General features: G+C 54.3%; 1 protein-coding gene across 1 annotated transcript; it reads right to left on the reverse strand.

The window, feature by feature from the left end:
• Positions 1-1279: 1279 nt before the first annotated feature.
• On the reverse strand, positions 1280-24867 carry NMUR1 (neuromedin U receptor 1). The gene is made up of 3 exons (XM_021543302.3): positions 15022-24867; positions 13674-14570; positions 1280-12375 (listed from the first exon to the last, which is right to left on the reverse strand). The coding sequence occupies exons 2-3, from the start codon at positions 14566-14568 to the stop codon at positions 11981-11983; spliced, it is 1290 nt and encodes a 429-aa protein (XP_021398977.3). The 5' UTR covers positions 14569-14570; positions 15022-24867; the 3' UTR covers positions 1280-11980.
• Positions 24868-24872: the final 5 nt, after the last annotated feature.

Consider the following 24872-nt stretch of genomic DNA (forward strand, 5'->3'; position numbering starts at 1 on the left):
TCAGACCTGAAAAACCTAGTCCTGAACGACCTAGTGGTGTCTCATTTAGCTGGGCAAGCTGTGATCACGATGTCTGTATCCTGGGAGGGAGGCAAGAACATGGTTTCTTGGGGAAAAGTCCTCTTCTTCCCATCCTGTACAAGCCATCAGCTCATCTCCCTGTGTACAAAATGGCAGAGGAAGCTTAAAGACTGAAAATTACACTGAAAATTACACTGCATCTCTCCTGCTCAGTTTTAATTGTAGAGCAAAGAAAGAAGCCCATCGATTCATCCTGCTGGGTAATTAAATGCTTAATGCTATTGACTATAAAGACATTATGGTTCAGCAGCCCAACACTAATGTATGAACAATCGCTTATATCATGGCAAGGAAGGGGCACGAGCTGCTCCTGAAGAGCACGAGAGTTACCTTTCATGGGAACACACAGTGAAAAACCTCAGGGGCTGAATTAGTGCCGTGACAACCTGCAGGAGTGAGAGCCCATCCCAGGGAGCAGGGGAACAGGGAAGGGCTAGAAGGACCATGGAGGAGGAGGCAGCCCCTACCCCAAAGAAATAAATCCCCCTGGCCATGGCAGGGCGAGGAGAGTCTGAGCTCTGAGCATCAGTGCTGCCCCCAGCACAGCTCTAGGATGTTGTCAGCCATGGGATCAGGAAAATGAATCTGAGCAGTACAACCCTTTTATAAAAGCCATGGCAAAGGCATGAGAACGTCTGCCGACCTCCTGCCGGGCTCTACATTCCCAGTAATTAGCCGTCTGCTTTAGTGTATTTATTATGCACAGGATGTGGAGCACAGGGCAGAGCCTGCACATTGCCTGGGATTAAGCACATAAAATGAGCTGAGTGAGCACTGGTCCAAGCTGGAGAGGCCCATTTGCTTGCTGAGAGAAGCAGTCAACCCCCAGAGCTGCTGTGCCGGTGGCCACCGTGCACTTCCCAGGGGAGGTCTCACCCAGGGAAGGATGGAGGCTGCCCTGCCTCCCACCTGCAGGACCTCAGAGCCCAGCACATGGCAGGGATCCCATGGCCTGGGGACAGGGGGAATGCTGAAGGGCATTTATAGAAGATGGAGGAAAGAAGGACCTGCAGCATCACAAGGAGAGCAATGCTTTCCAAGACCATCCTCTGCTGAGTTCTTTTCCACCTCCCCAGGTGACATTCCCCCCCTCGCACAGCCCCCTGAATATCAGGCTAGCCCAGAGGTCCAAGGCTGTGAGGGGAGGAATATCAGGAGGTGGCAAAGATTTCCAAAAGAGGCTCTTACCCCAGATATGTTGGTTCAGCTCTCTTTATTCTGTGGTGTCCATGTGGAGAGCGGGGCAAAAGAGCACAAACAGGAAATGTCAGGGGTCTATATAGACTTTGGACAGGGTGGGCTTCCCTGGCTCTCCACCAACCCCGTTGGGGCAGGAAGGAGGGTCCAGGGTTATCTGATCAGAGTCACAGGGTCCTGGGGAAGGGGGCACAGAGTGCCCATGAGCTCACTGTGACACCCAGGATTGAGGCATTGTCCCTCCAGCCATGGCACGCTGGGTTACCCCACCTGCAGCCATTTCAGGGACAGCAGACATGGCCCAAAAATCCACCAGAGGCAAAATTTCCACCTAAGCTCTCAAATCCATGTCAACAACCCCCTGCCCAAGGATAAGGGCAGCCCACACAGCCCTTCCTGACCTCCAGCATGGAAATCAAAAGCACTTGCAATTTTCTCTGAGCAAATCCAAGTACAGATCATGCTGTCAAATCCTTATTTGATTTGTTTTTCTGGTGGCTCTGCTCCGTTTGCCTTCATTATTTTCTCTGCCCTGTGCCATAGTCCAATAATGCAGCATCTGCCCAATAAAAGGTCCATGAATATAATTTACAAGTAGTTGGCACCTTCTGCCTTGTCTGGGAGGGCAGGCGCCCTGGAAAAAGTGGATTTTACAGTCATTCTCAGTGGGGTAAATAACCTCTGAGCACTGTTTGTAGCTTGATTTACCTTCGTGAGGTTGCAATTCTCCCAAACATTTGATTCATGCTTTGAAATTGAACCTCTCTAAGTATATTTCTTTACAGAGTCTTAAAAAAAATAAGTCTGGAAAGAAAGAAGGGAAGGTGCTATATTACAGGCTCAGGGATGAGGAAGAAGGTGCCTCTGGTGCTTTGGATATATCTGAAGGGGAGCACTGAGCCCAGAGAGAAGCAGCACTGATGCTCCCAGTGTCCCACCTCCCCAGGTAAGGCAGCCCTGACTGCGTGAGCTGCTGCATTTACCTTAGAAAAGCCTTTCTGAGACTGAGAATACACACCTATGTTGGTGCATTTGTGTGTACAACAGCCTCAGTAGGGGTTTGTGGGTTTATTAGGAAAGAAACATTTTCCTGAGGATGCTGTGAGGGTAAGGGAGCACATTGCTGTGTCTCCACACTCCTTTGCTCTGAGGTTTTGGGATGTGCAGCGATGGGCAGAGGCTGGGGGCTGTGCTGTGGAGCAGTGCTTGCTCTGCACCCTTTTTCAGGAGAAGAATGAATCATCACTACTATGGGTGCCAAACCCTGCACCCTCCGGGCTGGGAGCCTCACAGCCTCGTGCCTAAACTTGCTGGAATTGGTGCAGGTGGCATCACCCTGTGCCTTTGGGCTGAGGAGTGCCTGAACTGGTCCTGCTGCCGTGCTGGGGCTCATCCTGTGCCTGATCCTCACCTGGCTCCAGGTATCACTCCCAGGGAAGATGAGCTCCCCCACACAAAGTGCTTCCTGCTGCAGGGCCAGCATCCTCCAGACCCTGAAGGTCATCAAAGATCCCCAGTGGATGAGCCACAGCTTGGGAGGGAGCAAACCTGTTTGCAAAAGGAGATATCACTGGGAGAAAAGTCCAGAAGAAAAATGAGACATTTAAGGGAAAGTCCAAACATTTCTAGCCACAATGGTGCCAGATTTCTCTATTTTAATGGTTTTCTTTGGCTCCATCACACTATGGGTGAAGGCTGCCTGTGCAGAGAGAAGAAAGGCAGTTTCTGTCCAGGGCTGCCCTGGACTCTCATGAACGCCTGCAGCAGTGCAATGGTTAACATAGAATTTGGTCTCACCAACCATCTCCTGCCAAAGCTTTGGCCAAAAAATGCAGGCTAGGGAAATTGAAAAGGTCCTAAGACTGGCCAGGTGTGGGGGGATCAAGAGTTGTTCCCACTTCTAACACAGAAAGAGGAGACAAGTGCATCCCCAGGTCCCTGTCCTGACACCAGCTTCACTGGAAAAGCAGCTAAAGGCAAACCTTGGTGAGTCTAAAAGAGCACAGAGCTGTGCTTGCACTGCCATGACTGCAGGGTTACTGCAGTGCTTCACAGCCTGAGCTGCACCCTCTTGGTGTTGAAGGGTGCATTTAGCACAGAAATGACTGGAGGGTGCAGAAAGCAGGAACAGTCACACCTTGCTTACTCATATTGAGCCATTTCTCTTTTGCCCAGTGCCTCAGACCAAAGGGGCACAAAATCAGGACCCATTTTTCTACCTCTGCTGCCTTTGCTCTGACCTGCAGAAAGGAGATCCTGCCACCACTGAGTCTGGAGCAAGGGCAGTGAACAGGGGGGTTCAGAGGTACAGCAGCAACCTGCCTGGTTGTTTTCTAGAAAAAAAGTTAAATCCTTCTCTTGTGGGATAAGCCTGGTTTTGTGGGGCACAGAGCAGCCTCTTGGAGGAGGGGAAATTAGAGCAGAAGCTCCTGAAGATGCCAGCAAGGGATCTGGCCACATCACACTCATGAGTGTCCCAGCCACCAAAAGCAGTTGCTGTGGGGTGACCTGTGAATTCACAGCTCTGGTGCTGCAGCACAGGACAGGACCTGCCCTCACCAGCAAGGAGGGGACACAGCTGAAGCAAGTCCCTTGGCAGAGCAGGACTGTGCTGGACTGGGACTGTGTCTGTGCTTGGAGATGCTCTGGCTCCCTCTGGGTATTAAATCAAAAGGATACCAGATTGCTTGGCCTGGTCTTTCCTGTTGTTTTAAATTGTTCTCCCAGTTCCTGGCTCCAGTACAGTGACCAAAATCATCACTGTGACAGAAAAGCTGAATTTTGGGACATCCTGAATGGGGCTGAAGATCCCCAAACCTATTTCTAGTAGGCTTGGAGAGGAAATAATGGACAATGCAGAGGATACCTCAGTGCTGACCCCAGACTCTCCCAACACACACCTGCAGAATAAAATTGTACCAGTGTTAGCCAAAGGACTTTTTCAACTCTGTAGCTGCTGGGCTGGGGAGATGTTGATCTTCTGGGGCGAGGAAGCAGGCCAGGAGCTTGGAGAAACAGCAAGAAGACACAGAGGATTCCTCCCAACTACTGAGGAGATGCTCACAGACACAGATAGGTAAGATAGGAGATGCTTGCCCTTCAGACCAATCTCAGCTCCAAGGGTAGGTGGTTTCCTACTGCAACCACTGGCTTTTGGAATAGGGTTAAACTGTTATATCTTCCAGCTATATCTGCCCAGAGACAAAAATTGTACTAGGAAGAAAAACCTTTAAATGCTTCTACTGTCACACTCACCTCACCCCACTGGGTGCAAATGGGTGCTTTCCAGCCCAATTATTACCATTTACTGTGTTTTCTTTCTTTTGGCTTTTTGCTGCTGTACATCTAATTCAACCATCCTTAACTGAATCTGTAGAAATGCATCTTATCTATCTCCCTTCTTTCATGGGAAGGGCTTGAAGGAGTCCTCACCCAGCCCTCATCTTGCAGATGATGCTTGAGCACAGCACTTGCTGCTGTGTTTCAGGTTCCTGCCAGATGGACTCACCGCCTGTTGGTCGGGATTGCCACAGAAAAATAGGAGTGAAACCCAGCTCAAACCATTTGCTTTTCCATCTGTGCAAGGAGGTTGTTGAAATCAGCGCCGGCAGAGAGGTTTGGAGCTGACGCCAGAATAAGTTTGGAGAAGTGAAGAGCTGTAGAGAGATGTGGATCTTCCTTTAGCCAGAGCAGAAATCACTGGAAAACACCAGAGGAATGAAGAGCTCACAAACCACAATGTAAGAAAGTCAGCTTGAGCCTGGCATTGCTAGCTGGCTCCCAGGATGGCTTGGGGCTGTAGGTGTGGGAGACAAGAGCAGGGCAGGCAGCAGCAATATCCTCCCCTCTCCTCATTAATACAGCAGTGAGGCTTGATGGGTCTCCTAAATTATAATGTCTTTCTTGTCATTAACTTGATTTCTTTCTGGTGACAGCAGCAGCAAATTGGCCCCAGCTGCTGTGAGCAAGGGATGAGAAATTAAAAGGAATTAAACAAGCCAAGTGCTGGAGGGGTTGGTGTGCAGGGGAGGGGGTGGTTTGGGCTGAGGAGGGGGATGGGATGGGATGGGATGGGATGGGATGGGATGGGATGGGATGGGATGGGATGGGATGGGATGGGATGGGATGGGATGGGGTCATGGGGGTAGTAGGAAATGCCAGGAAGGGAGAAATGGGCTTAGGGCTCCAGCTTCTCCCTGCAAGCAGGACACTGAGAAGCAGGTGCCTGCCACAGTGAGGTCTGTCTGGGGAGGGAACAGCCCTGTGTGTGCTGAGGCTGCTGCCATGCAAGAGAACACATGGGATCCCCTCAGGGATTCCCCCCTCCAAGGAACAACCCCTGCGTGGGGATGAAGGAGGACAGTGCTGCTGAGCTTCTTTGCAAGCCAGTACAAGCAGGTCTCAGCAAGGAGTTTTTATCAGCTGTCCTGGAAGAGGCCAGGCACAGGCACTGAGGAAACCAGGTCTATGTCTGTGTCTCCATTTTCTGCTGCCTGTTGGCAGCTCTTGCCCTGATACACTGCCTGCCCTGCCAGGGCATGGAGATGGTCTTGGAGAACCAGTCCATCAGTCTCTGCCAAATACCTGCTGGGAACCTGTGTCCTCCCATCCTGGCAGCCCCAGGCTGATTCCTGTGTGAAATACAGCTTTTGACCTGGCTTGTAGCCCCAGGGCCAGCTGGAACCATCCTGTGCCTAATGCAAGCTCCAGGCAGGAGGGGATGTCTCATGCTCAGTCTCAGCATCCTTAATGTGAGATGGTCATTAATGTGACACAGTCACTCCACCCGCCCAGGAAAGATAACAAGAAAGATGAGTTTGTCCTCCCAGTCCTCTCAGACAGCTTTTTCCAATGTGCCACATTAAATAGTCCTGAACTGAGAAGACAAACTCGCCCTGGCTGCCGTGATAAGCACAAAGAGTGATAAACCCACGTAATTAAAGTCTGCCAGTGTAATAATGTTGCAGCAGAGACAGCTGGAGTCTGCCCCTGAGCCTGGCTCCATACCTTGGGTTTTACTTGTTTTCATTCAGACTTAGTTTGGAGAGATTCAGCCCAAGCACTGCCAGGTGCCAGGAGGGAGGGGAAATGCCACTTGGGCATGGTGGAGTGGAGGAGCTGCTGTTCCCTTCCTGGCTGTAACACAGAGAAGTCCTTAGCAGAAGCAAACACCCTCAAAACCATATTTGAAGAGGAGCTGACCTTATAGAAAAGCACGTGGTTCATAAGGAGGCATTTCCCCGTGAGGTACTACACCACTGCCCTTAGAAGCCTGGGCAGGGACAATAGGGACTGGTCAGAGACCACTTTCACTGGTCCTAAATATATAAAACACTAGATTAAAGTTAGCTTTTTCCAGTCTGGGCTTCCCAGCCTTCCTCTTCATGCTGGAATTTGCTCCACCCCAATGAGACCCCGAGGGCTGATGCCCCCTCATCCACCACATCCCACCCAAGGGGCCAAGGCAGACCCTGGGAGGTGTGTGCTGGGGACCCTAAGCACAGCTTGTGGGGCTGTAGGGAAGCCCTTTGCAGACTGTTGTCCTCCAGGTCAGCCTCAGGGCCCTGAGCCCAATCCCCCAGTCCTGCCAGCAATCACAGCCAGCTGTTAGCAGTCCCCGCTTGCCTCAGAGCTCAGCCATCCAGCCGACTTTAATCCACTTACTGCAGTGCTAATTATCTTTCCTTACTTTCATTTTTTTAACCAAAGTGTCCCCATGAACAAAATTAAGCATCACACAGGCTTCTCTGACATAAATTCTGCCATCTTTAGCAACCACAGCTGCTACAGGAGAAGATAATGGGCTAACCTCTCTCTCTCTCTCTTCTAACCCATCGTGGCAGGGGTTTAACCCTGCCCCAGGTGACTCCTGTGAAGGTGCCCAGTGGCTTTAATTGTCCCTGCTAGACTGGGGAAGGACAGAGGGGAATGCACAGTGCCCTTCCCCTTGCCCTGCCAGCAGGACAGTGGGATTTCAGACACAGAGCAACACACAGTCCTTCACTTCTTGGAGATGCCCTTTGTCCCTCTAGGTCTAGTGTTTTCCCTCCATGTGTGGTCTAAGATCAGGAGAGGTGGGGGGCAAGGAGCCCATCACTTCCCTGCACATGGCCTCATCCCTCCAGGGCTGTTTGGTTTGCTGTGACATAGAGGAGACTGTCCCTGGTGCAGGTGACAGTCACAGTGCATTACTGCTGAGCCAGCCTGAGCATCCAGAGCTGCACCTGAGCTCCTCCACCCAGGCCCTTGGCTGGGCTGTGCTCCCCAGGCTGCCTCACCCCAGCCTCCCTGCAGTGCCTGGCTGCCTGGAAGCTGATTTCTGTGAAAATCCTGGCTCTTGGGGAAGCCACTGAGGAGCCAGGCAGGAAGATGGGCTGTCTCTGCCTAAAAACTGAGCCCAGAGGTGTCCCTGAGGAGCAGAATCAAATTCTGCATATATACACTAGGGGCTGGACTAAACATGCAAAGGTCCCTTCCAACCTGAACTATTCCATGATTCTGTGGTTTCTTGCTGTCTATTTGCCTCCCTGCCTACCTCGAGTTGCCCATCACCATCTGTAGGCACTGTGTGTTGTCTTTTCACCAGCATCACTAGCCTGGAATAAGGGGAATAAATGAAATATGGTTTGAAAAGCAGCCTAAGCTCAAACCCAGCACAGTTTCCTAAATTCTACATTTTCCTGCATCCCTCCTCCCCTAACAAATGCTGGGATCTTGGTGGGAAAGGCTGCTGTGCTGCATCCATGGCTGGGCAGCCCAAACCTGCCCCCCTGCCCAGCCCTAGACAGGGACTGCTCATTCTCAGGCTCACAAGGGCTTTGCCAAATCCACACTGAACGAGTTTTCCCCATCCCATGGCTGTGTGAAGGAAGGGGAAAACAGCCCTTCCCTTGAAAAGGGGCAGCAAAAAAATCCGCTGGCACACTCTGGAGCCATTTATCATGGCTACAAATATACAAGGCAATTGCTGTAAAATTTGAGTTTGGCTCTGTAAAGGAAAAAAACTCCACCCCGTGCTTGTTGCAAATAATCACAGCACAAAAAAAAAAGCCTTACAAGGCTGCAGCAGCCTCATAGATGAATTGCTTTTTAATCCCCAAAGCTCTGGTGATAAATCTTTTCACTGGAAGCTTTGGAGATACTGTGTCACTCAGGGCATGCAGCAGCATGGGGGGAAACAGCTCCAGGAGCTGAGCTGGAGGGGGGGACAGGAGGATTCTCCTGGGGGACAGGAGGGTTCTCCTGCAGCCAGGAGCAGGTGATCAGGCAGGAGCTGGCAGTTGGACAGAAGCTGCTTTAAGTCTGGGAGGACAGATGGACAAGTTTTAGGGAACAGCTCTTCAGAAACAAAGTGTTTGGAGAAGAGATGGTGGCATGCAGCCCAACCTGACCACGTGCTCCATATTGCAGGGACAGAGAGATGCTTCTCCCAGCTCTGAGCAAAGTCACAGAGCAATGGCATCCACACACTCCCTGCATCTCCTGGCCCCTCAATTTACCTCTCCTCTGACCCATCTGGGGTCCTCTGGGCTCTGAAATATTTGACCCCCAGGCAGTGTTTTGGAATGCTCCTTCTGCCCAACCATCCTGAAGCAGCAGTCATTCCCCCATGCCAGTTACAGGGGTGAGAGCAGTGGGAGAAAATTGCCCATCCTTATCTTCTGCATTTTCCCATCCCACAGGGCCTTTTACTTCTGTATCACCTCCCTGGAAAGAATAATTCCTCTGATTTATACTGGGAAGGTGGCAGAGGCCAGGCTGATCCTGAGGGCTCAGGGCAGTGGGGAACATAATTCTTGGACCAAAGAGCTCCTAATTCCCTTCCTGGGGCTGCAGTGAGCCTGAGGCAGGAAGGAGTCATCCCAGTGCTTTCCCAGTAGTGGAGAGGTGCAAAATACTCTTCATGAAACCATTCTCCCTGAGGAGATCAGTTCCTTTTTTATTAGGTTTCATGTATTAATGAATTACAGGATTAAATTACTTGCCCAGCAGCCTTTAATTCAAGCATCTCTTGGGAGCCCAGCTGGCATGTGGTACCCAGGAAGTCTCCACATCATCAAAACCCAGCCCATACATCTTCACCCAGGAGATGCCACCAGCTGTGCTGCAGCTACATCTCTCACAAGCTTTTGGGATGCTTCGCAGGGTGATCCTGACCCAGCTGTGCATGTGGAGTGGGTGGTGGGGCAGCTCCAGCATCACCACCCAATATATCAAGGTTTGAGCTGCATATTCCCTTTGTGCATCTGAGAGAGGAGAATTCGGGGTCACCAAGGAGGATGGGGAGTCCCAGGTCAGGAGATGCCTGGGCAGCTGGGAAAACAAGGCTGGATAAAGGCAAAGGCAGTGCCTCACCCTTCTGGCTGCTCTGGACTCCATCCCAGCTGTGCTGCAACCAAGGATCCTGTAAAGAAACCCTGGGAACACACTCTGATACACTCTGACACTGACCAAGGCACTTGAGCTGCAGCAGCCACAGCTGTATCCCTGCACAGCCTGGCTTTTCAGGAACAGAAGGAAAAGTTTGCCCTCGTGCAGCATGAGGGACCCAAAACCCCACACGAGCATCTGTCACTACATTACAAAATACTATTGACTGCCTATTAAAAAGCCATTCCCTGGAGATTTGTGGCTGAGGAAGCAGCTGGGTGAAGTGAGACGGGGCAATAATGGCCATCAAGGAGGCATCAGTCACATCCACCCACACAGCAGCCACCAGGGGCCCACATGGCTGCCAGGGTGCTGTGCCCTGCCAGGACCATCACAGGAGAGAGAGAGGATGAAATAGATCTCAGTGCCCTCGTTCTCACTGACATCCTGCAGAGAGAGGCTGCAAGACCCTAAAACACAAAGTTACTGCAGCCCAATGCCCACCCTCACCCAGCAGCACCCACCAGGACCCCCCAAGGGCCAAGGAAGGGCTTTGCCCATGGCAGACCTGGCTGTGGGATGGGGAGCAGGGGAAGCCAGCTGCACTGCCTCTGAACTAGGGATTGGGTAGATGGGGGCAGGAGGGAGTGTGCAAGCCCCAAACCCTTGCTCTTCTCGGTCACTGGTCTGGCTGTGGTCCCATGCAATGGGCTTAGGAGAGGCTGGAAGCAGAATGGCAGCTGCCAGTGCTCTGCCTGGGGCTTGCTCATCCAGTATTTCTGCTCAAGCAAGCCCCAGGCTACCATGCTGAGCAGAGGCAGGGCCATGTGATGCTGAGACAGGGGAGCCTCCAGAGCTGGCTGTGAGGAGTTGGGGTTGAGTAAGTAATGCAAAACAAAAGCTCAAACTGCTTGGGCGGTTCCTTAGCTCCCATTTCAGATCCTCAGTATTTCATCCTGCAGGACCTGGTGTACACAGGGAAGGCAGCAGCATTGATCTCAGACAGGAAATCGATGGGTCCTTCCAGCCTGGGAGAGCATGACCAGCCACCCCACGCTCCCTGGCATTTTCGTGACATTTTCCAAACAGTGTGCCTGGGGAAGGAGTGATGGCCCTGGCTCCAGAGGCAGCTGTCCCTCTGCAAAGGCCCCAGCCCTAGCTCAGCCTGAGAGGCCAGGAAGGGTGCAGGATCCCACTTGTGCCCTCCCTGTCATGCCCTCAGTGTCCCTGGACCTGCAGACCCACCACAGCAGGAGAGCCCCCAGGAAGATCTGGTGAAACAGCCCTGGTGTCCATCACCCTGGTACGTGGCCCATCCACCACCCTCCCCAGGAGCATGGCCTGGGCTCAGTCCCATGCTGGGAGCAGAGGGGACACAAGCAGGGCACAAATCAGGCCAGTGGTTTTTTTTAATTCTCAGTGAGGTTCAGCCCATGCAGGGCAGGGATGGAGGAAGGCTCCCCACATTTCCCTCAAGTTCAGGTGACCACAGTGGGCAGAGGAAGAAGAGATTGGCACCCAGCACATGCTGGTCAGAGACGGGAGAGGGGAGCATATTCATGTGACACAGACAGCTAAGGAACTCTGCCTTGGCACTACAGACAGCCTGGAGCATCTTTTATCCCATATTTTCCCCCTGGACTCCAGCTCTGGAGGGAGCAGCCATGCTCCTTCCCTTGCCCTCAAAGGGCTGGGAGCAAGGAGCTGTACCAGCACCTGCAGCCAGGCACCAGCTGGCACCACTGAAGAGATGTGCCAGAAAATCAGGGTTACACTGGTGCCAGACAGCCCTAAAGAGGTCTCAAAGGAGAAGGCACCCACGGACCATTTTCTGGCCATGAATGGGGTTTTTCCACAATCCCATGCAAACCTCTCATACAGCCCTGGATCTCAGCCCAGGTGCAAGCTCCTCTTGGGGCATCCATCCATTCCTGTGTCCCAAAACAGCTTGGGATGCCTAAGCCCCCAGCTCCAGTACCTGTGGGATCACCCCCCTGGGCCAGGAGGGATGGAATATTTTTAGGGATTGCTGACATATCCCTGACACAGAAGTCACTGTCCCCACACCATAAGGGATGCCCTGGCCTTGGCCAGGCCTGAGGACAGTGGGATGCATTGGCATGCATCCAGGGCACAGCAAGGTCACTGCCACCATGTCCCTGGAGCAGTGCTGCTGATACAAGCAGCCTTTCCACCCCAGCGGGACAGCACGGAGAGGAGGGATCCCCCATCGCTCCTGCCCCGCTCCCCAGCACAGGATGAGCGCCACAGGCGCATGGATGCTGGCAGTGAGGAAAGCTGGTCCCAGAGTCCTTCCCTGCCCTCTCACTCTTCAGCAGAGGGACATTGCGTGGTGGCCCCTCTCCGTGTGCTCCAGCTCGTACTCCTCGGCGCCCGAGGGGGGCAGCCCGCCGGGGCCGGGCACGGGCTCGCACTCGGTGCTGCGGGTGGTGGTGCGGGTGACGCTGGGCGAGTACCTCCGTGCCCAGGGCGGGCGCTGCCCGGGGCGGCACATCACCTCCTTGAACATCTCCCGGAAGCGGCTGGACATCAGGTTGTAGAGGATGGGGTTGGCGGCCGAGCTCAGGTAGAAGAAGACGCCTGAGATGATGTGGACGTACTGGAACATGTGCAGCATGCTGCTGGTCCAGGTGGATACAAAACTCCAGACAAGGCGGTCGGTGTGGAAAGGAGCCCAGCAGATGCCAAACACCACCACCAGCACGACTGTGGGGAGACAAGGAACTGGTGTTACTGGGGGATGGGGATTACCAACACCACAGAGATCTTCAGTCCCTGCCAAGCACTGCCCCATTTCAGCTTTGGCTTTAGCAGAGAAGCACGAGAGAGAAGGAGGAGGAGAGGGGAAAGGTCCCCTCAGTGCCTTCTGGACTTGTCATGGAAGTTTGGAGGTCTGGACAGGATCTCCTCTCTCCATCTCCTGCCAATGCTACTTCTGTGCTGCACTTCTCCACTCCTCACTGACAGGCAGCTGGCCCTGTCACAGCCATGCAGCACAGCTGGGGGACTCGGTCCCCAGTTAGCATCCAGCCTCTGGAAACCTGCCACCTTCACCAGCAAAGTCCAAGGAGCATGAGCTATTTGAGACCTTTCCTTGTGCTCTGGTTTTGATTTTGTTTTTGGGTTTTTTGTGTTTTTTTTTTTTTTTTTTTGTTTGTTTGTTTGTTTGTTTTTTTTTTTGGGCGGGGGGTTTGTTTTATAACCCAGCTCTGCTGATGGAAAGGATGTAGGTATGTATATGTACAGGTAATCCTGGGGTCCTCTGCCATACCCAAGCCACAGTGCATCTCTGTGGCATGCAGGACAGGTCCCCTTTTGTCCCCAAGCCAGCCCAAGTGCCTGGAAAACAGAGTTACCACTTGTCTGGGAGGCAGTAGAGAAGCAGCCCTCGCTGTGCCTTTGGGCTGGGCTGGGCAATCTGCCATGGCTGTGCCATCACAGGACTGGGAGTGTGTGCAGGTCAGTGTGCCAGAGAGAGGCAGCTACCCAAGGGCAGCCAGCTCCCACTCCTGGGAAGGGGGACAGAGGCTCTGGGAGCCCTGCTGGAGAGGGGTGCAAGAGTGAAGAGCAGTGGGAAAGAGGATGTTTCAATCCAGCCTTGGGTCATTGCCCTGTTAGAGTTAGAGAGGCTGTGGGGCTGGGCAGAAGTGCTGCCCTTGTGGGAAACCCCACCACTGCCACCAGCATTTGAGTTCTGGGTGGAGGGATGGGAAGTGAATTCCCCCATCCCAACCCACCTCCTTTCTCTTTCTCACCCTGCACTTCCCTCGAGGAGGGGATATAGTATGGCTTGGAGGGAGCTGGCCCGAGCAATCCCCACTGCTGGACTAAAATCACCAGATGTGCCTTTGCCCCTACACCTCACAAGCCAGACCCACAGCCTTCCTCTGGGATGACCCAACTGTGGTGCTCTGGACTGTCCATGACTCAGTTTCCCCCCAGCATCCTCCCAACACAGCCTGGGGAGATAGTCCCTGGCTCTGCCACGCCAAGCACCGACTCACACAGCATCTTTGTGACCTGCCTCCTCTTGACTTTCTTCTGCCCCTGGGGGCTGTGGCAGTTGCGGCTGCTGCCGGTCTTGGCTTCCAAGGCTTCCAGCATCTTTTCCTTCTTGAGCTGCAGGCCAATGAGAAGGTAGAGAACACTGATGGTCCCCATGGGCAGGAAGAAGAAGAGGATGGTGGTGACCTGGATGATGAGATTGTAGGTCAAGCGTGGTTTCACGAGGGTGCAGATCTCCGACTCGGGCACCCGCCCCCGTCCTGGCACGTAGAGAGGCTGCAGCCCATGGAGGCTGGTGTTGGGGATGGAGCAGACGACCGACAAGACCCAGATGGTGACAATGACCCTCTTGGCGTGGTTCCTGGTCACCACGTACTTGGCTTTGAGCGGGTGCACCACAGCGATGTAGCGCTCCACGCTCAGGGCTGTGACGTTGAGGATGGAGGCGAAGCAGACGGCCTCGAAGAGCAGCGTCTTGAAATAGCAGCCGCTGGCCCCCAGCAGGAAGGGGTAGTTGCTCCACATGTCGTAGAGCTCCAGCGGCATCCCCAGCAGCAGCACCAGCAGGTCGGACACGGCCAGGCTGAACAGGTAGTAGTTGGTGGGCGTCCTCATGAACCGGTGCCGGAGGATGACGATGCAGGTGAGCGCGTTGCCCACAGCCCCCACCAAGAAGATCAGCAGGTAAATGACACAGACTGGGAGAAAGAAGTTGGACCGTCGAGGTCCCAGGTACTTATCCCGCAGCTGCTCCTCTGTCAGGTTGGCATCCTTAGGGTCAAAAAAGGTCTCTGGGTGAGTCCTGCTGCTGAGATCAGGGCTGATGGGCTCCACAGGGAAGTCTCGCTGGGGCAGAGGGAATTCGGAACTGGAGCAGTTGACATAGGAATTCATGGCTGTGGAGAGATGGAGAGGTTTGTGGGATGCTTTCCCAACTTCTCTGCTCCCCCTGCTCCCATTGTCCCTCTCCCCACTGGTGTCAGGATGCCGGGATTCTGCTGATCACCAGGGCTCTGCTCTCCTGCACCCATCCTGCCCCAGACACAGCCTTTCCTTTGTGAAGCCACACAAAACCTCCACCTAAACTCTCTCAGACTTCTCAAGTGCTTTCTGCCCCATTTCCCATCCGCAAACAAACCTGGCAGCTCCCCAGTCCACCTCAGCCCCTTTGCCCCATGAGGGGAATGTCAGTAGGGCTACCCTCTTTTCCTGCTCTGTAAGCAGAGCAGGATACAACCCCAAAAATCTCTCCTGGCAGCAATTCTACCGGCTATGTAGAAGGGCTGGCAGGGCAACCAATAAAACAGCCAGAGGGAAAATTGATTTTCCAACATGATAAGGACTTACGGCTTGTTGGGAAACTCCAGATGAACGCTGAGGTCCCACCACCCCTGCGCCGGACAGGGTCAGGGCTGGGGAGGGAGCGTGGGAGGGGATGGAGACTTCACTGCCTTAAGAGGCAGGCGAATGAAATCCTGCCGCTGCTTTCCCCTCGGAGCTCAGCTCGGAAAAGCCGCCTGCCCTTATCCACCTTCTCCCTCGTGTCCGCTGTCAGCTGAGAGGCTGAGGGCTGTGCCAGGGGCTTCTCTTCCCACCGCTGGCCAAACAAATCGCGGTGCCGAGACCCTGCCCCTGCCAGGGGTTGGCTCCTTATCTGCAAAGCAGCACTGACAAAAAGCTGCCCTTCAGAGAGAGGAAATAGCGTTAAGGTAATAAACTCCATCGACTCAGAGAGTCCCAGGGGAGGGCGGCACAGACGTCTCCTGCCCTCCCGGCAGCCGTCGCAACGCCGGCATTTGTCATCCGCTGGCCTCGGCGGTGAGTAAAGCATCCATCGGCCCGCGGCCGCCCGGCACCGTCCGGCGCGGGAGCCGCTGCAGCGCCCGCTTCTCCGGGCTCATCTGGGGACATGCAGATGGACCCGACGGCTTCCCGAGGTCTCCCGCTTCCAGATGTGCCATCCCCGGGTCACCCGAATCACTCCCCCGTGAAGCAGGTGGCTCCAGCCGGCTCCGGTCACACCGGGGTGCGAGGAATTCGCCCCGTGCTCCGCGTCCGGCTCTGCGCCCTCCCCGTGCCCGGTGTCTGTCCCCGCTCCCGCCCGCCCTCAGTGGTGACACCCCCGTGCCAGGGGACGCTCCCGCTCTGCCATAAGGCCCGCGCACCCACATGTACATGTCTCGCACACACAGACCCACTCACGGTTCCTGAGCTCCACGGACTCGTGTCAAGGCGGCGTGTCCCGGTTCTGCCCGCGGCTCCTCTCTCCTCCACGTGCCGGCCCGGTCCGGGACCCGCCCGGAGCCGGAGAAGCGCCGGCCCCGCTCCGCCCGCAGGGTGGGGGCTCCGCGGCTCGGGGCTCCCCAGCCCCGCCGTGGGGAGGGGCGGGGTGCGGGGTGGGCAGCGCATCCTCCCGCCGCTCCGTGCGACGGCCGCGGGCACTGCCACCCGCGGGACGGGGCACAGGGACACGCACCGGTCCCTTCATCCCTTCCGAGGGTGGCAGAGCGCAGGTGGACCCGGTCCCCCCAGGGATGACACCTTGAAGGGCTCTGTCATGCCCAGACTTACCTTCTGCCTGTCCCAGCACCATCCCACCCTGCACAGAGGCTGAGCTAAAAGAGCCCCAGCAGGGCTGAATTCGAGCAGGCAGTACAGGGATCTTGGAGAAGGAAGCTGGAGAAACCTGCCAGGAGAGCTCTGCTGCCAGACCCACACGGGCTGAGCCCAGCACAGCTGACTGCACTGCCCAGCGTGCTGCTTGTGGCCAGGATGCGAGGAGCTACCTGGATCTGGTGGCCTCCAGCACCAGGACACAGCCCCTGGGGTCCTGCACGGCCAATCCTCCTGGTGCCAAAGCACACAGCAGATGGAGCAGTCCTCTCGCTCCTCATTGACTTTGCCCAAAGAAATTCCAGAGCAGGTGAGGGGTCACAGGACCAGACCAGCAAAGCCCTGGGCTGTCTTGGAAGCCCTGACCTGCCCTACCTCTGCTCCCTGCAGCAAAAAAGCATCAAGCAGAGGGGAGCTGGCAGAGCAAACACTCCAAGGGCACAAAGGGTCTGTGGCTGCCCGAGCCCTGGCTTTCCTCAGGAAACCATCTTTTCCCCCAGAGGAGAGGAACTGCTGAAACCAAAGGCCTGGAGGGTGAATGAGTGTAAACAAGACATTACTCAAAGGAAAAAATCAACAAACTGGAAACAATGTCTGAAACTGGGAGGGAGAAGGAGAGGAGCTGCTGCCTGCTCCTATGGAGTGAGGAAATGAAACTTCATTCCCTCCGGGGATGGAGACACAGTAAAACAGGGTTACGGCATAGTGCTGGTGACAGCTGGGACAGGACACAGGGACAGCAGCAGGATGATGCTGGCAAGGGCTCAGCAGGACTGTTTCAGCAGATGCCAGGGTGGGTGACAGTGCCAGGGAAGTGGCACGTTGCAGGTCACACCCCCTGGGTGGCAGAGCTATAAACAGTAAGTGATGAGGCAGGGATTTCTTTCCCTGCCTCCAGACTGTGCCCAGGTTGTTTTCCCTGGGGGATGCCCGAGGCAGGGAACAGATCTGTGCCAGTGCAGAGGCACAAGAAACCTCAGCATGAGCCCACTTCAGGGATTACAACGTGGAAAGAAGCATTCCAGGAAATCTCACTCCCGTCCATTCCTCCTCTGTTTTCTGAGTGCCCTGATGAGCACAGTCACACACAGCCAGCTCCCAGCACAGTCCCAGGTGCTCCCCGAGCTCTGTGCACTGTTACACAGCCACCTCCCCATCCTTGGGGCAGAGGCTGTTCCCTGCACACAGCCACAATTCCTTAACTGTCTTGTTCCTCATCTCTGTCCAGGCTTTGCCTCAGGGCAGCCCCTGGGGAGCCCCCTGAGCTCTGCACCTCTGTCCTTGTCCCTGCAGGAGCCCCCATGGCTCACGTGTCCTGCACTCCCAGGAGGATGAGGGGATGTCTGCAGGGGCCAGGGTGTTTGGAGGTTGCTTGGATTGGAAGAAAGCAGTGGGGATGTTGCTGAGCTCTTGACAAACTTCAGCATCTGTTTCCCTAAAGCCTCCTTTCCTTCTGAGGACAACAGGCATGTAGGAAGGATGGTTTGCAAGGACAAGACAAGGCTTGGTTCTCTCCAGAATGACTCACAAGTCCCCCCATCCACACCAGGCTGTCAGATCCAGAATTCCAGGTGGTGGCAGACCTCTCTGCCCCGTTCACAGCCCCATTTTTTCTGGGACACCAGAACCAAGGGACATGGGATCCTTCTCCCTTTGTCTCCTCACTTCCCTCATCATTCACATCAGCCTGTTGGAGCATCCCACATAAGTGGGGTCTCAAGAGCTGCTCCCACCCTACCTGCTGTCGTATCTCTCTGGGAAGAGTTGGTAGCTCTCTCTGACTGCATATCACTTCTTTATCTTGGATCTCTTTCTTCCTGCATCCCACCTCTAAGTACTCACAAATCTAACAGTCCTTTAGAATGATCCATTCTCTCTTTTAATTTTCTGATAAACCAAACAACCAGGAGGTGACAGCCCCTTTTCCTCTATTGCTCAGAAGAAGGTAAACTTCACATGGGAGCTTGATCCTTCAGCCTGTTCCTCTGATCAGGTATTTGTTATATTAACCCTACTGGGGAAGTAGCAGGGAGGATGGCCAGCTGCACATCAAAACTGCTCCTCCTCATGGTCTGTCAGCCACAGCCCAGCCCTCTCCATGGGCAGAGCACCTCTGGGTTAGGCTGGAAGAAGACAAGCAAGGGCACCCATGAGGCTCCCTTTGGAAGCCCAGTTCCAGTGTTCCTCCTGCTCCCTGCTGTTCAGCCATCCCTGCCAGGGGGCCAGCCAGTGCTGAGCTTGTCCCCACTCGCAGCTGGCTCTCCCCACGAGTGGCTTAAGGCTGCCACACAGAAGCTGAGCAAGGCTCCTGCTGCACCAGGAGAATTAAGAAGCCAAAAGAGAAAGCAAACCTCAGTTTCAAAGCTCAAGAGGCACAGCCCTAAAAACCTACTGCATCCACTTGTGGCTCCTTTCAAGAGGCATCACACAAGAAGTGCAGGGCAGCCCAGCACAGCCTTGTAGAGCTGTCTGTGCTCCATCCATTTCGTCCTGCACTTTGCAGATTTAATTAACACCCTCTGGTTGTGGAAACAAAAAGCCACCAAGCCACAGGTAACATTGCATCCAAGAGGGAAACTGAGGCACAGACAGTCCCTTGTCTCCTCTGTGCTATCCTGCAGCAGGCAGAAGCCCCTGGGCTGCATTCTGCTGCCAGAAGGGACCAGATGAGCAGCCCCTTCTCAGGGAATTGCTGCAACAAATTTTCCAGGGCAGGGATAGCCAGCACAGACAGAACAGGGTCACGAACCCTCTCCCCTTGGAGAGGAAGCAAATCTCTTGGCCGTGAGGATGTAAAAGGGGCTTCTCTCTCTGCTGGGAGCTGCCTACTCAAAGCTGCCCCTCTTTGGTCACCTGGAGATGAGAAGCCTAGAGGATGCATTTCAGAGAGCAGGAGGATATTTTTTTTTAGACTTCAAGGCCAGGAAGGGCCACACAGACCCACAGGGCACCAAACAGGCCCAGATGTGGATAATTTGGCACAGACAGGTCAATGAGGTGGCCTTTTCAAAGCAGCCCTGCTGTGTTTTATCCAGCAGAGCCTACCAATCCATCCTTGTCTATGTGGGACACCCTCCTGTAATAAATTTTTAGCCATCACTCTCCTGTGCATCTCCACTCACTGACTCTCCAGAGGCCTTTTTCACTGTGCAACAGCTGTGGCCATTCCCAAAAATCTCACCTCAGCAGTTTTACACTCTCTTCCTCCCTCACACAGCCTAAGCAGGTGACACTTAACCTCTCACAATAGTGGCAGTTGTTTCTAGATCTCCAAATCCCCTTTTCTGAGCTGGTCACAAACTGGCCAGCACCTTTTCCAGAGCACAGGCATCTCGCAAAGGAACAGCATGGAGCCTTTGCTCCCCTGGGACAGCACCCCTGGGCTGGTGCCCTCCTCGCAGCCTGGCATTTCATTTCTTCTTGCAACAATATCTGCACTCAGAGCCCCACAGCTCACCTGAGGAGTAGCTGGGGAGGGACGTTTCTCCTCTACCCCAAATGAGGCTGAAAGAAGGAAGGAAAATAAAACAGAGACCGTTTAAATATTCACTGGGATTAAAGCAATCAGCTTTCTAAGGAACAGCAAAATTGGCCTCTGCTCCACAGTTTGTGTCCCCTGGGTCTGCTGAGGGGACAGGGAAGGCAGGCACTCTATTAGCAGGTATTCAGGCTCCATGGCAACCATAGTTTTGCTAATCAGGGCCAGCACAGACCTGAAGTGCTTTTTCACCTGGCAGGAGCACTGGGCTGAGTTAGCCAGGGGCGCTGCCTTGGCCGAGCCCCCCGGGCAGTGATGGAATTGGATGAGGGCTGGCTGCGGGCCAAGGCATCCTGACAAGATCTGCACAGTTCCAACTCTGTGCCCTCCATTCAGCACCAGGCTGGGGACCATCTTTTTTTACTGAGGTCAGAATGAATCGCCCAAGATCAAAAAAAGGGCCCGATTATTCCACCCCAAGCTGTGGATGTGTCTGTTGGCCAGGGCTTTGCTAATAGCACTTTGTTTTCCTGTCTCCTCCTTCCCACTTCGTTTGGTTCCAGTTTGATGCTGCTCCATGGCACCATGCAGGGTCATCAGAGGTGGCAGAGCCAGCTCTGGGTTTGCAACCAGTGGTGGAGGTGGCATTTTGTACCTGGAGGTGACAGATGCAGCTGCAAGAAGAAGGGCGTGTCCTCTGGGCCTTGGTCCTGCACTACAGGCAGAGCTACCACATTTCCCTTAGCCTGAAAAAGCCAGGCTTGGGGAGGATGAGAGGGAGCCCCTGGCAGGTCCCAGGGCTGCAGCAGAGTGCTCTGCCAGCCCCAGAAGCAGCAAGCAAGCTGTGATGGAAATCCCTCATCCTGGCTGAGACCTGCTCCGTGACAAAGCTGTGGCACACTGGGCAGGCAGGAGGGACTCACACCTGGCCAAGGCTGCCCTGCCCTTCCTCAGCAGCAGAGCCAAGCCAGGGCACACCCAAAGGAGCATTTTGCCAGCTGAAAACATCCTGGCCAACACATAATGAGCTTGGGACAACCTCATCTACAGCAAATCCATCTCCAAAACACATTTAAATGGAACCTGGGTCTAGGGCATTTTACCAGGCACCAGGAAGTCACTTCATGGCTTTGTTTGTTACTTTCCAAGTCTCCTCCTTTTTGAGTTATCAAAGCTATTTAACTACATGGCACAGCACAGGGATGGCCTCTCTCCCTCCCCTCCCCTTGCTTCAGAGCCACTTGGCACTCACAGGTTGATTTATGGTGGCCCCCAGCCCTCCCAGGATTGATTGCCAGGACTTGTTACATCTCCCATTGGGCCATGGTAGATATAAATTCCCTGCCTATACACAGCTCTCAGCACCCAGTTCATGTCTTTAAATGTTCCTGGGAAGAGGCTTTCAGCTGGAAGGAAAAACAGCTGCTGAGGCTGTGCAAAACCTCATTTGCAAAGCACACTGGGTGAGGAAATGACATCTCTGGGATGGGATCCCAATTGCCATGGAGTGACTCACTGCAAGTCAAGATCAAAACCTCCAGTCATAAAGAAACCCCAATCAGCCACAACAACATCCCAATGAAACACAAGCATGGCAGCAACTAGAGATGCAGGATAGAGAGGGAAACTCATCACAGGACTTGCAGCACTTTCACATGAATTCTGCAAAGCAGCATCTCCCAGGTCTGGCATGGGACAGGACCGTGGGGGTGGCAGGGATGAGGATGTGAGAGCCTTGTGCTTCATGCTGACACCTCCAGATGCCAATTTAATCATCACATTCATGACAACACAATTTTCCTTGTTGCTTTGTTCTTTGCAGTGCAACAGCTGGCAGCTGGGGAGGGTGGGAGCATCTCACACTGGTTGTTGAACATTTTGCTGCTCCACTGGAAGAAAAAAAGGGCTGGGGTGCACCTTCCCTATGCAAGAATACCACACTCTGCTCCGTGTCCTGTGACAGGATTTAACTCTGAGCCTTAATTTCCAGGTACCAATAAACTTCAGGGCTGTAATTTCCCACTCTTGTTTTGCATCCAAAAGAAATTCAACTAAAAAAAAAAAGCGAGACACGTGCAGATGTTAATTTTTTCCATCAGAAAGTTTATGCTGCTTATAGAGAGAATAACAGCTCAAAGAACGTCATGACCTCTCAGAGGTAATCTGGAAACTTCAGCATGAGTGAAAGTTTCCTGAGCACCAGGAGGAGGAAAACATACCACAAATGTGAATAAACAACCTGAAATACTCTGCACACAGAGAGAAGAAATCTAGCAAATTGGTGGCAAGGTTCATCTCCAAGCACAGGCAGCAAATGGCACCTAAATTTGTGAGACAGGTGCCAGCAGTGCTGCTGTGCCAGAGAACAGGGCTCCAGTGGATCCAGCCCCTTCAGAAACCTGCAGTGTTTTGGTGCCAGCAAATTGAGTTGGGTATGAGTAGAGCTCCCCAGTGAGCTCCCAGCTCTCTGGGAAACCTGCCTGCCCATCCCTTTGGTTCAGGGAGAAGGGACCATTGCAGGGGCCAGGGAGACTGAAGCATCCAGGAGTCTGATTTTGGTCTGGGATGGGTCAGATCTATGACACCAGGATGGGCAAGAAGCAGAAATGTGAGAAGTGCCATGGCGTGGGCTTTCCAGAGGGTTCACCTGCACCTCTCAGGGCTGTCAGCATCCTCTCACCCCCTCCAGCAGCGAGCAGAGGTCACTCAGGGGGGCACAGGATGGACTGAACAAGAAGCCAGAGGGTGAAGTCACATTAGCCTGGTTGTGGGGTGACATGCACAGTGGTGGAGTGAAGCAGAGATGGGGACACAGGCACTGACAGATTAAGCAGACAGATGCAGGGTGGCAGGTCCAAATGACACCCACCCCAGGGGACCACAGCAAGATGCCAGAGTCATCCTGTCCTTAACTGAGACCAGGGGATGACATTTTTCTCCAAGTGGGGGGACTAAAGGGAGATACTCAGCCCGATTTTCACACTCTGAAGGAAACTGGAAGGAATAATTAAACATCCCACCTGCACCCACTAAGGATAATCCCAAACCCACATCTCACAAGCACAACAGGTCCAGCCAGTCCAGTTCCTCTCTCCAGCAGGATGGTGATGAGTGGGTGAAAGCCATCAGGCTGGCACAGTCATACCAGAAGAAAAGTTCCAGTGCTGTCCAGAGCAACAGCTTTCAAGGCAAGGAACAGGTTCTGGCATGGCAGCACAGCTCTGCTGCCTCCACCTTTGAAGCCTGGAGCCAGCAGCCTGTCCCCTCTGCCCCAGTAGCCCTTCTGCAGGCTTCCCCCAGCCCTTTTATAGTCCTGGCACCACCACACCTGGGCAGCACCTGAGAAGGGATGGGCTGGGTTAACCCTGCACTTGCCAGCCACCTAATGCCACCCTCACCAGCAGCTCTAGAGGAGAGGGTTGGAGAGGGTTGGGGACAGCTCTGCATCCCCACATTTCAATTGCCCTGTCCCACCCCATCCCACCAGTCCACTCTCTTGTGCCTCAATTTCTCTTTGTGTTCCTGCCTGCCACAGTAGTTCTAAGGAAATTCCTGTTTTCTCCTCTCTTCCCTCCTTGAGGTGTTTCCCAGATGGACAGGCAACTTTCCTCAACTCAGCTGTCTCACCACAAGGCTTGGGACATGCACACCCTGCTTCCAGCATCCCTGGGACTGCTGTGAAGAGTCTTGGGCACAAACTCAACCCATAGAAGTGTTTTCCTCCTGATGGCCATGTTGGGGTTTCCCAGCCAGGCTTGACAGCCTCCCACAAGTGTCTTGGCCTCTGGTTGCTTCTGTGCCCCAACGTCCCCAAGAGCTGAACATTTTCAGCCATTTCACCAGGAAGTCAGGATTAAATTCTAGGTCTGGCTGGGGTTTCCTCTCCTTGTCTGTGCCAGACTGCTCTGGCAGCAGTTCTGAGTAGCAGCCTGGCACTGTCTGCCCAGATTTGGCCCAGATCCCATTTATTTCATGATTTTCCCTGGCCCACAGCCTTTCCACTTCTTGTTGACACTGTGGCAGCCTCCTGCTTTCAGCCCCAGCCTCTCATGTGCCCAAAATTTCCCTCATGCAGGGGAAGGGCTGGAGCCCCCAGACCTCCTGGCTGATGAAGCAAGCAGCAGTTTTCTGTGGAAAGCAGCATTTGGAGAGGGCTTTGCTAGATTAGACACATGGTCAAAATGTGGCACCTAATTCACTCAGGACTGGTTTAAATCCCCTTCCACATGGTTGCCACTAATGATGGGCTTTAAATAAACGAGCAAATGCTGGGCAAATGGGAGGGACTTTTCTCTGACATCATGAAGCATTGCCTGCGATATTTCTTCTCTTATTCCCCCTCCACCCATCTCCCATCCCCATCTGGCAGGTTATTTCCATCCTGCTGCCTTTTCCCACCAACAATGTGTCCAACAGTACCCAAACCTGTAGAACGACGAGGTGTGAATGGGAAATCTTCTGGTGCAATGCCACGAACCGACGCTCCAAAAGCACCAGGAGCATCATTTCAAACCCTCCCTTTCTGGTGCTTTGCGTCTGCATTAATTTAGGCTAACTACATCCACCATAAAGTGATCGGAACAGAGATGCTTCACTGTGTTCTGAGTTTGGACGCGGTGTCGGGCGGTGGCTTGAATTGCGGGAAATCCACTTGTCAGAGCGACTATTCGGGGCTGCCCCGAGGTCTGGGAACATCTCTTTGCTGCTTTGCTGTTTTCCGACGTGTCCGGCCGCAAATTCCCCGCTCGGGCGCCAGGGCTGGAGGAGAGCTCAGCCCCCCGGGACAGCGATGGGAACAACGCGCGGCATTCTGCCGGGTGTGTGGGGCTGGAAGGAGGTTCGGGGGCATTCGCAAACCGCGCCCTCCATTCGCATCCTCTGGGCTCCCTCTGCTGGGAACGCCCGGGAGCTCCGCCGGGATGCGGCCCCGGGCAGGGCGGCCCCGGGAGCTCCGCCGGGATGCGGCTCCGGGCAGGGCGGCCCCGGGAGCTCCGCCGGGATGCGGCCCCGGGCAGGGCGGCCCCGGGAGCTCCGCCGGGATGCGGCCCCGGGCAGGGCGGCCCCGGGAGCTCCGCCGGGATGCGGCCCCGGGCAGGGCGGCCCCGGG

This window comes from Lonchura striata, chromosome 9 (genome assembly GCF_050655825.1).
Source record: "Lonchura striata isolate lonStrDom1 chromosome 9, ASM5065582v1, whole genome shotgun sequence".
In the NCBI taxonomy this organism is placed as follows: Eukaryota; Metazoa; Chordata; class Aves; order Passeriformes; family Estrildidae; genus Lonchura; species Lonchura striata.